Source organism: Grampus griseus (genome assembly GCF_964374135.1).
Source record: "Grampus griseus genome assembly, chromosome: 16".
Classification (NCBI taxonomy): Eukaryota; Metazoa; Chordata; class Mammalia; order Artiodactyla; family Delphinidae; genus Grampus; species Grampus griseus.
The window spans coordinates 77,583,051-77,597,921 of NC_139010.1; the positions used below are offsets into that span (position 1 = coordinate 77,583,051).

General features: G+C 41.3%; 1 protein-coding gene across 1 annotated transcript; it reads left to right on the forward strand.

Moving 5' to 3' along the window:
- Positions 1–3,850: 3,850 nt before the first annotated feature.
- PSTK (phosphoseryl-tRNA kinase) lies at positions 3,851–14,670 on the forward strand (the record flags this gene model as incomplete). Its single annotated transcript, XM_082674156.1, has 6 exons — positions 3,851–4,112; positions 6,488–6,779; positions 7,020–7,218; positions 10,557–10,632; positions 11,168–11,261; positions 14,471–14,670. The coding sequence occupies exons 1-6, from the start codon at positions 3,897–3,899 to the stop codon at positions 14,668–14,670; spliced, it is 1,077 nt and encodes a 358-aa protein (XP_082530282.1). The 5' UTR covers positions 3,851–3,896.
- Positions 14,671–14,871: the final 201 nt, after the last annotated feature.

Genomic DNA, 14,871 nt, shown 5'->3' on the forward strand with positions numbered 1-14,871 from the left:
CCAATGCAGGGGACGTGGGTTCGAGCCCTGGTCCAGGAAGATCCCACATTCCACAGAGCAACTAAGCCTGTGGGCCACAACTACTGAGCCCACGTGCCACAACTACTGAAGCCTGCGTGCCTAGAGCCTGTGCTCTGCAACAAGAGAAGCCACCACAGTGAGAAGCCCGTGCACCACAACGAGTAGCCCCCGCTCGCTGCAACTAAAGAAAGCCCATGTGCAGCAACGAAGACCCAACGCAGCCAAAAATAAATAAATAAATAAAATTTCAAAAGGAACATCTACAAAAAAACCTACAGCTAACATCATACTTAATGGTGAGAAACAAGATGCTTTCCCACAAAGATCAGGAGCGAAGCAAGAATGTCTCACCACTCCTATTCAACATCATACTGGAAGCTCTAGCTAATGTAATAAGAAAAAGGAAATGAAAAGTATACAGATTGAGAAGGAAGAAAGAAAACTGTCTTTGATGACCTGACTGTCTACGTAGAAAATCCCAAAGAATCAACCAAAAACTTCTGGAACTAATAAGTGATTATGGAAAGGTTGCAGGACACAAGATTAACATACAAAAGTCAACTGCTTTCATAACACTAGCAACGAACAAGTGGAATTTCAAATTTAAAACAATATGATTTACATTACACCCTAAAAATGAAATACTTGGTATAACCTAACAACATTTGTGCAAAGGTCTATGTGAGGAAAACTGCAAAACTGATGACAGAAACCAAAGAAGGATTAAATGAAAGGAGATATTCCACGTTCATGGATAGAAAGCCTTAATATTGTCAAGAGGTCAGTTCTTCCCAGTGTGATCTACAGATTCAACACAATCTCAGTCAAAAGTCCAGTAAGTTCTTTTGTGGATATTAACAAAATTTTTCTAAAGTTTATATGGAGAGGCAAAAGACCCAGAATAGCCAACACAGTATTGAAGGAGAAGAACAAAGTCAGAGGACTGACACTACCCAACTTTACTGCTACAGTAATCAAGACAGTGTGGTATTGGCAAAAAGAATAGGCAGATCAGTGGGCAGAATACAGAGCCCAGAAATAGACTCACACAAGTATAGTCAACTGATCTTTGACAAAGAAGCAAAGACAATGCAATGGAGGAAAAAAAGTCTTCAACAAAATGGAGGTAGAAAAAACAGATAACCACATGTAAAAAAAAAAATGTGATACAGGATTTTTATCTTTCACAAAAATTAATTCAAATGTAATCATAGACCTAAATGCTAAATGCAAAACTATAAAACTTATAGAAGATAACATAGAAAAAAGATCTAGATGACTTTGGGTTTGGTGATGACATTTTAGATACAACTTTAAAGACACGATCCATGAAAGAAGTAATTGGTAAGCTGGAATTCATTAAAATGAAAAACTTCCACTCTGCCAAAGATAGTGTCAAGAGAACAAGAAGACAAGCCACAGACCGGGAGAAAATATTTGCAAAGACATATAAAGGACTGTTATCCGAAAGATACAAACAGCACTTACAACTCAACAGTAAGAAAATGAACAACCCAGTATAAATATGGGTAAAAGATATGAACAAAAACCTCACCGGAGAAGATAGTCATCCCTCAGTATCTGCTGGAGATTGATTCCAGGGCCCCCATGCATACGTGCTTGTTAGCAGCATAGAGTTAACTTCTTCCGCCTAGTGGGGATTTCAGTATCTGCAAAACAGCTCAAAGGACTTGGCTCAGAATATTATCTATAACCCTTGAGGAGGAAGTAAAGGTCCTTGACTTTGTTTAATGACTAAACTATTATTATTTTGTCTTGCTTGACTGTTTTCCTTTCTTTCTGCATTTTCTCACTTCTCTGATTAAATTTACTGTTTGGAACCTGGGGAAGGCCTAGGAGGCTAAAGTGTTTCTACAGACAAGAGGCAGGCGGAGGACATGGTGGGGGGGGGGGGCGGGGTCTGTTCTGGGAAGGCCCCATAGGGTCCTGTTTGGTTACACTACCCACCTATTAGAATATTTTAAACCCTGACAACACCAAGTGCTGACAAAGATATGAAGCAACAAGAACTCTCATTCATTGCGGTGGGAATGCAAAATGATACAACCACTTTGGAAGACAGTCTGTCACTTTCTTACAAAACTAACATACTCTTACCACAAGATCGAGTAATCACGCTCCTTGGTATTTACCCAGATACCATAAGTTGAAAATTTATGTCCATGCAAAAATCTGAACACAGATGTTTATAGTAGCTTTATTCACAATTGCCAAAACTTGGAAGCAACCAAGGTAACCTTTGTAGGTGAATGGATAAACTGTGATTCATCCGGACAGTGGAATATCATTCAGCGCTTAAAAAGATACAAGCAATCAAGCCATGAAAGATGTGAAAGAAGCAAATATGAAAAGGCTGTATGATTCCAACTATATAACCTTCTGGAAAAGGCAAAACTATGCAGGCAGCAAAAAGATAACCAGCTGCTGAGGTAGGGAGAGATGAACAGGTAGAGCACAGAGGATCTTTAGGGCAGTGAACCTATTCTGTATGACACTATAATAATGGATACACATCATCATACATTTGCCAAAACTCATAGAATGTATAACACCAAGAGTAAACCCTGTGTAAACTGTGGACTTTGGGCGATAGTATGTGTAGGTTCATCGATTGTAACAACTGTACCACACTGGATGTTGATAGCCAGAGAGACTGGGGGCGGGGGGAGGTATATGTGAACTCTCTGTACTTTCTGCTCAATTTTGCTATGAACCTAAAACTGCTCTTTAAAAAGTCTATCTTAAAATAAGTAAACAAACAATAACCATGTTTAAACGAGAAAAAAAAAAGGTTGCCTAGGAAAAGGGGAGGAAATGAGTGTGAGTGTGGATAAGTGATGAAAAATAATAAAGGAGAGGGATCTTGCACTGGGCCTATGACAATAAAATGTCATGAAATGAAAAGTATGTTTAATTCAATGCTCACCTTCAATCCAAGAGAAAAAAAATGAGATTATGTGTACATGCTCTGTAATCAAAAATATATCAGATTTAGCATTGGGTTATTGATTATATTTTGTCCCAGTATACACTGATTTTCACTCGTTCACATTTTAAACATAATTTCATATGACTAAGAAGTAATCTCCTAAAATGAGGTGAAAGCTAGAATATGAATTCAATTTTTCTACACCACATCCCTACAGAGAGAATTTGTTTTATACTTCTTCACAGCTTAGCATTTCTTTTTTAACACTAAAATACCTAGTGTTTTCTGCATGAATGCACTGGGCTTGAAGTCTGGGGATGTTCCTTTCCTGCCTTTATTTCTTCGCACTTGCTGCCGACTGGCGGCGTTAGGATGCAATGACTACTATTTACTTTGCCCTTCCACCTATCACATCTGTGAGGGGCAGCGGAGCACAGTCGTCGGACCCAGATTCGACTCCTATTTTTTGATTTCCAGTAACTGACCTTCCAAAGACTGCTGGAGGAAAAGACTCGAAGTCCCTTCAGCGATTTTCCTAGGCAAGGGACTTCATCGTAAAAACCAACAAACAAAAGCCCGAGGCGCAGATCCTAATGGTTTGCAAGTTTCCGGAAGGATGATTCTAACTGAAGTTTGTCTAACTTTACGACCCTTTAGGAAACGTCCAGGTTTTACGAAACGCATCCCCGTGGACTTACCAGACTAGAGGACTCGCCTCACAGAAAGCTTAGTACCAGGGGTTCCGGCGACCAAGGGGACGACCTCGGATACAACCGCCACCACGCATGGTGTTTGGAGCCGAAGGCTCGCCCATTCCTCCATTGCGCCAACAGGCGGCGCAAGAGGGCGGTGGGAGTGTGCATGCGCAGTTGGCGGACATTTCCGCAGACAACGCTCACAGCCACCTCGGGTCTCTCGCGACAGCATGAAGGCAGGCGAGGACGCCAGAGGAGCGCGCAGCGAGAAGCCGAAGAAGTTAGGTCTCTGCGTCCTCTGCGGACTGCCCGCAGCAGGAAAGTCGACCTTCGCGCGTGCCCTCAGCCACCGTCTACGGCAGGAGAGTAGCTGGGCCGTGGGCGTCGTCGCCTATGATGACGTCATGCCAGACGCGTTCCTAGAGGAGGCGAGCGCTCGCCCATTGGTCAGTACGGAGGGGGCGGGGCCTAGACTGCTGTAGCGGAGGGAAATCTACAAACTCCACGATACTTGTACTGGGTAATACCTGGTGTGGGAGGTGGATCTCTGATAGAGGAGAGACAGGAGTTCGAGGAAAGGGGAGCTGGTTTAACACAGAATGAGTTGACTAGAAATAGGAATCGATGCAAACAAGCCACCAGCATAAGGTTAGGGTCTGAAGTCAGCGTGCAAGGTGGAAGTCCCCCATAATCAAATATCCTCCTGAAAATCCTTTGGGAAAGTTGTTCTGAAAAGAAGGACAGAATCTCTCAAAAATTCCAGCACAGCCAATTTAACATTCAGCCAGGCGAACCCAGGTATTGTGGGGCTTTAAGTTATGCGGTTTGGGGAAACCCTTTTAAAGAAAAAGCGTACAAAATTATAAGTGACAGCGTACTTACTAGGGCCCCTCCTGTGACAATAGAGTCTGTACAAATGAAGGACTTGGCCTCTGAAGCTGGATCTTCATTCAACCGAGGGTAAACCTGCTTCTGCCAGAATAGGAAAAGATGGCTCTTTCTTAGTTGACCACCAGATGAAGTAATAGGCTTTGTATTTAGGGGTCAGCTTGGGTTCCCAGTACATACTTCTCTTTAAGCCCTCCGATCACCCTCAGCGCTGTGAGATGCATCCCCTTGAGAAAACTGAGACTTCCGCGGGGAAGAGTAGATTCACGTCACCCATCTCATGCTCACTCTAGAGAAAATACTCTTTGATTAACATATTCTGAAAATTTTAAAGTTATTTTTGTCATTTAGTGCCGAATGTAGATGAATTTACATAAATAAGATTCACATGTGGTGTGATTCCACTCTAAGTATATATGCAAAAATACAGTACGTTTGGCACATGGAAGAGTTTTGAACTTCTCCACCAAAGTTATATACTTCCTCATTCTTGGTTAATTGTGAGGTAAATACAGTATCAGGCCCCTGGTAGCACCGGATTTACTTAAGTAATAGTATTTTTACCACTATGGAGAAAGCTGGAAGTTGTTGATAGGGATTGTTGTATCTGCTGGGGTTTTCCCTCACTTTTCTTATTATATTTTTTCCACTCTCCCCCTACAGACCAAGGCCATGGAGCTCATCCAGTCACCACGAGTAGGATATCTCACCTTTTAGGAAGTGATCGTGTTTCTGTTTCCTTTTGAGTGGGTTTTGCTGATGCATCTGTTTTATGTGCCATAATCTCAGTGATGTGGTAGAGCATGGACAGACAGGAGAGGGATCCTGATCTCCTGTCCTTGTGTTTTCCCTCCAGCCTTGACCTCATAACTATGTCAGTGTTCACCAGAGCCTTTGAGTAGTGCAAGACTACTTATATTTTCAAGCTATTTATTCTCTTCTCCTCAGTCTGCTTCCTCTATCTTTCCCGATCCCATTCCAATCCTGTTGTTAGCCTGAGGTCTTTTCATCTGGACCCAGGGACCTTTCAGCTGATCCTCTTTCTATCTACAACTTTTCTTATTTCAAGGGCAAATGAGCATTGCTATATCTTAGCTAGACTATTTTATCTTGGCAGGATATTTTTTTTTTTTTTTTTTTTTTGGCTGCATTGGGTCTTCGTTGCTGAACGCAGGCTTTCTCTAGTTGCCACGAGCGGGGGCTACTCTTCATTGCGGTGCGAGAGCTTCTTATTGCGGTGGCTTCTCTTGCTGCGGAGCACGGGCTCTAGGCGCGTGGGCTTCAGTAGTTGTGGCTCACGGGCCCTAGAGCGCAGGCTCAGTAGTTATGGCGCACGGACTTAGTTGCTCTGCAGCATGTGGGATCTTCCTGGACTAGGGATCGAATGCGTGTCCCTTGCATTGGCGGGTGGATTCTTAACCACTGTGCCACCAGGGAAGTCCCAGCATATTGATTTTGGTTCCTCCTTTCTCCTGGATGGTAACAGCTTTTCATTCTTTCATTTATTCACTTATTCATTCAGTCATTTCATATACATTTCTGGAGCATCTATTAGGTGTCTGACCCTCTGCTGAAGCCTGGGTATACAGTAGACTATTGATCTAGCAGGGACATAGAGATACCTAAACAATGTAAACCCTGTTAAAGTGGAGACCCAATATACACAGAACAGGGGGTCATGATAGGCAAGGGACGATCTGAGCTGCCTTCTGCATGGTTGAGTCTGAGAAGAGTTCACAGAGAACTAACATCACTGAGTAGTTTTTCAGGCAGAGGGAACAGCGTATATGAAGACATGAGGATGAGAAAGCAAGTTGTGTCTAGAGAACTCCAAATGGTTCAGAAATTATCATATGGAGCAGGGGGTTGTTGAGGCATGACCACTCTACTGGCCAAAGCCTAATATAAATTGCAATTCTACGGTATTTTGCAGCCATCCCAGTGGAAATCGCTTCGCCAGGAACTGTTGAAGTACCTTGAATACTTCTTTCTGGCTGTCATTAACGGGTGTCAGATGTCTGCCCCACCCAGCAGGACTGAAGCCATGTGGGAGGATTTTCTAACCTGCTTGAAGGATCAAGATCTGATATCTTCTTCAGCACTTGAGGCCCAGTCTCACTATCTCTTAACGAAGACTGCTGTTTCTAGACCTCTGCTTTTGATTTTAGATGACAACTTTTATTATCAAAGTATGAGATATGAAGTCTATCAGCTGGCTCGGAAATGTAATTAACACATTTTTTTTCTTACACTCAGACATTCGCATATCAAAATCACTACTGTCTTTAGTGAGAGCTTGATTGGATTAGGAGGTTTATATGGATTTACTTAATTTTCAAAGCTACACGTTCAGTATTGCAAATGGTCTTTCCTGCTGCAGGTGGGATAACTTGTCTAAGTACGTTTTTTTCACATTTTGGAAAAATAGTACCCTAGTAATTTTGTGGTTTTTGAATGGTTTTCAGATTCATTAGGCTTCTGCCAGCTCTTTTTAGAATGTTCTCTCGAGACCTGTCTACAGAGGAATGGCCAGAGACCACTTCCAGTGCCTGCCGAGACCATCCACCTGATGGGAAGCAAGATAGAAAAGCCCAACCCTGAGAAAAATGCTTGGGAACACAACAGCCTCACAATTCAGAGCCCAGCGTGTACTTCAGAGGCCAGGTAGCCTACTCAAAGGTGTCCTTCACTAGCTGCTTTGCTGAGCCAGGCACTGTGCTGAATGCTTTCCCTGTATCCACCCGGTTACTCTTCACACAAGCCTTGGAGAAGGACATTATTTCCCCTTTCTTTAGAAGAGGGAACTGAGTGAGGAAGTTTAGTTTGCCCAGAGTCACTGAGATTGTAAGTTACAGCTGAGACGTGAACCCAGGTTTGTTTGCAGATGTGTACTCTTGTTAAAATTATACTGTTTTCCAGAGGTCAGGGCAGGGAGTTCAGAGTAGGGCACATCTCTGATACTCTTGTTGAAGTAGCATAGTCTAAATAGACTGCCCAGTAGTCTTCTTATAGAGAGAAAAGGAGTGGAACTGGTACTAAATCCTAATTTGCCTAAAACCTACACTGCTTGTGTAGATGTGAGGCTTGTGGCTATGGTGCCTAATGCATTTCATTCCTAAAATAGGTCTTGAGAGTTCGAGAGTTCTGGAGAGTTCTAGTTCAGCACATTTCTGATAGAAGTTTCACTGATGATAGAAATGTTCTCTGTTTGCCCTGCCCAGCATGGTAGCTGCTAGCCACATGCGACTGACCATTGAGCACTTGAAGTATAGCCAGTGCAACTTACTACCTGAATTTTAAATGTTATTTTAATCACTTTAAACTTAACTGGCTGCATGTGGCCTGCGGCTGCTGCATGGGACAGTGCAGTTCGAGAGGTATATTGCCCACAGTTCCTTAGTTCCTGCCTGACTGTTGTCCAGAGGGGATCAGCAGTTTTTAAAAGGCTAATTTTTTAAACTCATTCCTCAAAATGTTTTGTTCCCAGGATACAGTTTCCATGGATTTTGTAATACTCTAACATTCTAAGGAAAAAAGAAAAGATTCGATTTAAGTAACCATTGTTTATAGGGTTAATGAAATAAGCTATGGCTGAGATTTCTAATTTTAACTTCTCATAACATCTTGAAACTCTGAGAAGGCGAGCATGTAGCCAGTTGATGGCTACTCTTTCTGGAGTACTGAAAATGTTTTCCTTTGCAAGTGAATGGCTGGTTGAGGCATTGAGATACCCCATTTTACCCCATGAGAGCAGTCTAAGGTTAGCATCACTGCTCTGGGGGCCAGTTCTTGCTAGAAGCAAGGAAGAGTGTGAGCTTTGCCAGTGTCAGTACCAACCCCGAACATAATCTGCAGTTTTGTCTTGGGTCTTAAGAATATGGTCCAAAAGAGTCATAGCATGGCTATGACTGAAGTCTGAAGTCTGGTGGCCCTGAATTGGAAGTTGAAAGATGATGTGACAAATATACCTTTCCCAGGCTTCTGTGAAATACTACTGCTGCTGCTGCTACTACTACTATACTACTATCACCACTGCTGCTATTACCACTACTATTACTGTTACCACTACCACTACTAATGCTACTACTAGTACTACTATTAGCAGGAACAGCTGTCGAGCAGATACTATGTCCTGGGCAAGTTCTGGACACTTTATACGTATAATCTGACTCAGTCCTCACAACAACCCTTTGAGGGCAGATACAATTACTCCCTTTCATGATGGGACAACTGAGGGCCAGGTAAGTAAAGTAACATATGCAGATAGTAAATGGCAGAGCCAAGATTTGGACCCATTGCAATCTCACTCATTCCAGAACCTGGGCTCTTTTCTTTGTGAGAAAGATCACGTTGAGGCGAAGGTTTAATTCAATGACTTCACTGGCTTACGTTTCTTCAGTGCTACTCCTTGTATCTGAGTAAAATTTAAACTCCTTACCATAACTTGCACACTCTAACCCTGATTCCTTTTTTTTTTTTAACATTCTATTCTTTTACTAAAAATATGTCCATTCAAGGAAGATGTTTTGTTTTTCTAGTTGGGTGACTCATAGGGGGAAAAGTTTAGGTCAGCAAAAACAGAGAGTGGAACGCTGGGGGGGAAAGAATCTTGTTTTTTAAGATGAGACTATTCTGGAAAACTTAAATTAGAGCTTTACTTTGACATGTAACTCTCTAATGATTGCATTAAAAGTTTTCACTTCGTATAATTAAAAATCTCATCAGACGAAAATCTGCCTGTCATGTACGTGATATTTGAGTGACAGACTTCATAATTATATTCTCAGAGACATGACATTCAGTACTTTCTTTTCTTTTCCTTTTTTTGGAATTTTAAATCTGATCCCTAAATTTCTTTGTTTGCTTTTAATTTTTATTGGAGTAGAGTTGCTTTACAATGTTGTGTTAGTTTCAGGTGACAGCAAAGTGAGTCAGTTATACCTGACTCACTTAATAATATATATTATCCACTCTTTTTTAGATTCTTTTCCGATATGGGCCATTACAGAGTATTGAGTAGAGTTCCCTGTGCTCTACAGTAGGTCCTTGTTAGTTACCTATTTTATATATGGTAGCGTGTATGTGTCGATTCCAACCTCCCAAGTTATCCTCTCCGCCCCCCAGCTCTAATCCTGATTAACTCCCCAGCCTCATGTCCCACGACTCTCCCCTTGCTCCTTTTCAACCACACTGGCCTTTTCTGTCCCCAGAACACGAGAAGCTTGTTCTTGTCTCGGGGCCATAGTGCTTGCCGTCCCCTCTACCCTTCCCACGTACGTAAGCTTCACTGGCTTCCCTGACCATCCTACCCAGCGGGAAGGGTGTTAAGTAGGCTAGCCAGTTACTCTCTTATGATCATTTTGTTCATTATCTTCACTCACTTATCCACTTGTCACTGTCTGAAACTATTATTTTTTGCTTATTTATTTATTCTCTCTCTCCATTACGTTATCAGGCTTAGAGAGGGTAGGGATCTTGCTACACCCCCAGCTTAGCACATAGTTTCACATACATAGTTGTACAACATTTTTCATATATGAAGATGCTCAATAAATATTTGTTAAATGAATTCTACTGCAACCCTCGATGACCTCTTGTCCTGTGGGGAACTTTGCAAATTCACATCCAGTAAATAAGCAGAAGCCAGAAAATAAAGACTAAGCTTCCTTCTTTAGGGAATATAAAGTTCTAGGAGCCTAAAGTTCAGCAGTTAATGAGGGAAAAGAGAGAATGTCTTTTAAAACCATATTGATAGGAGTCTTAGGAAGTTAACATTTTTTACATGAGGGGATTTGGGGGGCTTATGACTTGTTTTGAGCTTCTACATTTTAATTTTGCAAGTAGAAGGTAGCTCCCAAATCGCTTTGCTTTTCCCCTTTTCTTCAGGAGTTCGGATATACCACTTTCATTCCTCTAGAATTCAGCTTAGTACCCATAAACACAAGTTCTTTAAAAACAGGTGTTTGATATAAGGATTTATTTTGTCCTACCTTCTCTTATAGACTGAAATTGACTGATTTACTGCTTACTGCTTTGGAAAATCCAATAAAATACGTGGAGGAGAATGTGGAACAAAAGGTAAGTCTTCCAGTTTAGACTTAGTATAAATGAGGAGGACCTTTTTGTAGGAAGATCTTTTTGCCCCGAGTGTAAAATATGAATACCACGTGGGAGACACTTTGTCCCTGCCTTGGCATCGTACCAGCATGCAGCTCCTGACACCTGGATGCAGTGGTACTCTGGAGGGAGCTCGCACTGCCTGGTCGAAGACGACTGTTCAATTTTCAGAAACGTTGGAGCCTGTTGACATGTTGGTAGCTCGAAGTGGGCGTGGATGGGAATATTTACGTCGTAGAAATAGACAAAATGCTATGGATAGGTTTGTGTTTTTCTCTTTGAGAGCCCATTCTTAGACATTTACCAGCATACTGCCTACGTGGAACCCAGTTTACAACTGGATGTATTTCGTTTAGACCCTCTCCTAGGGAAGAATAACTGGAACAGAAAAGTCACGTTTCCTTTTCTGTATCTCTTCACCTATGCATCCCCTACACTTTAGTTATTTCTTTTGTAAAACTAGATAACTGTTCCAATAACAATATCTATTACCTAGGAAACAGACAGAATTATTTGTTCAACTAACATTCTTCATCAAGCTGATCAGACCCTCCGAAGAATTGTCTCTCAGACAATGAAGGAAGCGAAAGGTGTGTTGAGTGGTTAAGATTCTATTTAGTTGAGACTATTCTTTCCTGCTACTCTTGTTCCGTGGACGTGGGTAGTTTATTTGCTTTCATTCATAAAGTTTACATCATGTTTTCAGTTTAAATATGCAACTTGGTTATATTAAGCTAAAACTTCTACCTCTGGAACCAGGCATTCATCCATCCAATAGGTTTTTATTGAGCGGCTACTCTGTACTAGGCTTTATTTTGGATACTGGGGAGTTGAGAGGGAGCAGAACATCATAGTGAGGAGACAGACAAAAAATAAATAAATACATGAATATATGCCAGTGCTCTGAAGAAAAGTAAAGTAGGGTAAGGCAAGGTAGTGATGGGAGGATTTATTTTTAAAAGGGTAATCAGGAAGCCTTCTCAGAGGACATGGCATTGAAGCAAAGATGTGAATGAAAGGGAACAGCAAGCCATGCTGATGCCTGCAGGATCATTTTAGGCAGTGGACACATCAAGTGCAAAAGTCCACAGGTAAAGTTGGTATGTTCTAGAACAGAAAAAAAGCCATTGAGTCTGGGCTGAAGGGATGGGGAGAGGTAGTCAGGGGCCAGGTGTAAAATCAGCATGGAGTTTGAACAGGCTTAGTGCATTGTCAGTCTGAACTTAGATGAAATATGTGATAATTATAGTTTTATAAAATAATTCCTTTCTGTTTTTTCTTTTTCTTTTTTTTTTTTTGCGGTACGCGGGCCCCTCACTGCTGCGGTCTCTCCCGTTGCGGAGCACAGGCTCCGGACGCGCAGGCTCAGCGGCCATGGCTCACGGGCCCAGCCGCTCCGCGGCATGTGGGATCTTCCCGGACCGGGGCACGAACCCGTGTCCCCTGCATCGGCAGGCGGACTCTCAACCACTGCGCCACCAGGGAAGCCCTCCTTCAGGTTTTAAATATTGAACTCTTTGCTATATTTAAAATTTGATTTAAAAAATAACAGCAGCTTAACATTTCTTGAACTCCTTTTATATGCTAAGTGCCTTATAAATATTGTTTCTAGTCTTTAGAATCCTATCAAGTAAGTGTAATTTTACAAATGGGGAAATGGAAGGTCTGAGAGGATAAGTAACTTGCCCAAGGCTGAACTTAACACCTGCTAAATACTGTACCTGGGCAACCTGTTGCTGAGCTAAGTCTGATTCTCGTTGGTGCTTTCTGTCATGTTCCCCCACATCACCAACATTTATTATTAATACCTTTACAAAAACTTAGAACATTGGAAAAATAAACAATATACTAACCATATTGCTTTTCAGACTTTTTTTGAACCATGATCCGTAAGCAGGTTTTAATACTGTAACCTAGTGTGTAGCCCAGTACACAGACACACTCCTGCATAGAAACAAGTTTCACAAAACCTTCACATGTTTAATGAACTGTGTTCTATTTGATTCCATCTTAGTATGCGTTGTAATCCAAAGTTTGAAAAAGAGAGCTGGAACAAAAATGGCATCGGATCAGAATGAAAACAAAAATAGTTGTAGGAGTTCTTTCAACTATTTGCCTGTCCATAAAATGAAGGGAAGGGGGAATAGGGTTATGCCCAAATTACTCTTGACTCTTTTCCTACCCATTAATTTTTTGTGTGTGTGTGAAGGAGGTGGTACTAGCTTCTAGAACTGTGCTTAAATAAAATTTAAAAATTCAGTTCTCCTGGGCTTCCCTGGTGGCGCAGTGGTTGAGAGTCCGCCTGCCGATGCAGGGGACATAGGCTCATGCCCCGGTCTGGGAAGATCCCACATGCCGCAGAGCAGCTGGGCCCATGGGAGAGGCCACAACAGTGAGAGGCCCGCGTATCACCAAAAAAAAAAAAAAAAAAAAAAACGGAAAAAAAATTCAGTTCTCCTTCCATCAAGGAAGTGAAGGGACAACCCACAGAATTGGAGAAAATATTTGCAAATCACATCTCATAAGGGACTTATATCCGAAATACATAAAGGACTCTCACAACTCAAAAATAACCCAATTTTTTAAATGGGCAAAGAATCTGAAATTTCTTCAGGGAAGATATACAAATGACCAGTAACCACATGAAAACATCATCAGTCATCAGGGAAATGCTAACCAAAACCACAGTGAGACACCACTGCACACCCACTAGGACAGCTAGCATCCAAAAGTCCAAGAGGTAGGATGCGGAGAACTCAGAACCCACATATGCCATTGCTGGGAATGTAAAGTGCTGCAGCCGCTTTGGAAAACAGCCTAGCGGTTCCTCAGACAATTAAATGCAATTACCACGGGACCTAGAAATGAAGACATATGTTCCTATAAAAATTTGCACACAAGTGCTTATAGCAGCATTATGCCTAATAGCCAAAAGGTAGAAGCAACCCAAATGTCCATCGGCTGACAAACAAAATGTGGTCTATCCATACAATGGATTATTCAGCCACAAAAAGGAATGAAGTACTACAACATGGATGAACCTTAAAAACATTATGCAAAGTGCAAGAAGCCAGTCACAAAAGGCCACACATTATGAGTCCAGTCATGTGAAATGTCCACAATGGGGAAATCTAGAGACCCCAAGTAGATTAACAGTTGCTTAGGGATTGAGGGCAGAGAGGGGGGGAATGGAGTTAAGAGGATGATACCTAAGAGTACAGATGATAAACATGTTCAAAGATTGACTGTGGTGATAGTTGCTTATATCTGTGAATATACTAAAACCACTAAATTGTAGTTTAAATGGGTAAACTGTATGTTATGTGACTTATATCTCTGTAAAGCTGTTCAACAAAAAAATCAGTTCTCAGTCACACTACCCACATGGCTAGTGGCTGCTGGATAGAACAGGGCAGATATAGAGTACTTCCATCATTGTAGAAAATTATATTGGACAACTGTTCTAGGTATTGTCTATCAGAGCTTCAAAGCCAAATTGTCATTTTCTAGCTCTGCTTTTTTGCCTTACTACCTGTTAATTCAATAAGACTAAGTCAACTTATTTTGTCAAAAGTCCCTTTCAGGTTTGTCTTTTCTGCTCGTGCATGTCATAGCAAGTTATTTAAATGATCTGCCTGTATCACATTAATGTGACCTTTGTCTATATATTACACCAACTCAATTATGATTTATAGAAGAATCTGAATGGTTTGTCTGAAGTAATCAAATTAATTTCCTGCTGTCATCAGTCCAGCTTGATTTAATTTACACAAATAATTTGAGAATATCTTTATTTTAGGTGAACAGTTGTTTCCGTACAACTTGAAACTTCTAGCCGAAGAACTTAACAAGCTCAAAGCAGAGTTTTTGGAAGACCTAAGACAAGGAAACAAAAAATACCTGTGCTTTCAACAAACCATGGACTTATCAGATGTTATTTCTTTTTTTCATTATGAGAAAGATAACATTGTACGGAAGTATTTTTCAAAGCAGCATTAAAACTTGATTTCCAATCAAAGCCATTTTGGTTACGATTTTGCAAACTAATTTAAACAATTCTGTATTACTGGGTGTTTTCTAGGCCAATGATGTGAATTGCCAAAGGCGGGGGGGAATCAGTCCATTCTAAAAGATCCATTTGTCATAACAGAAACTACTTCAGTCAGTCACTTGTCAGATGTGACATGGATAATTAAGCAT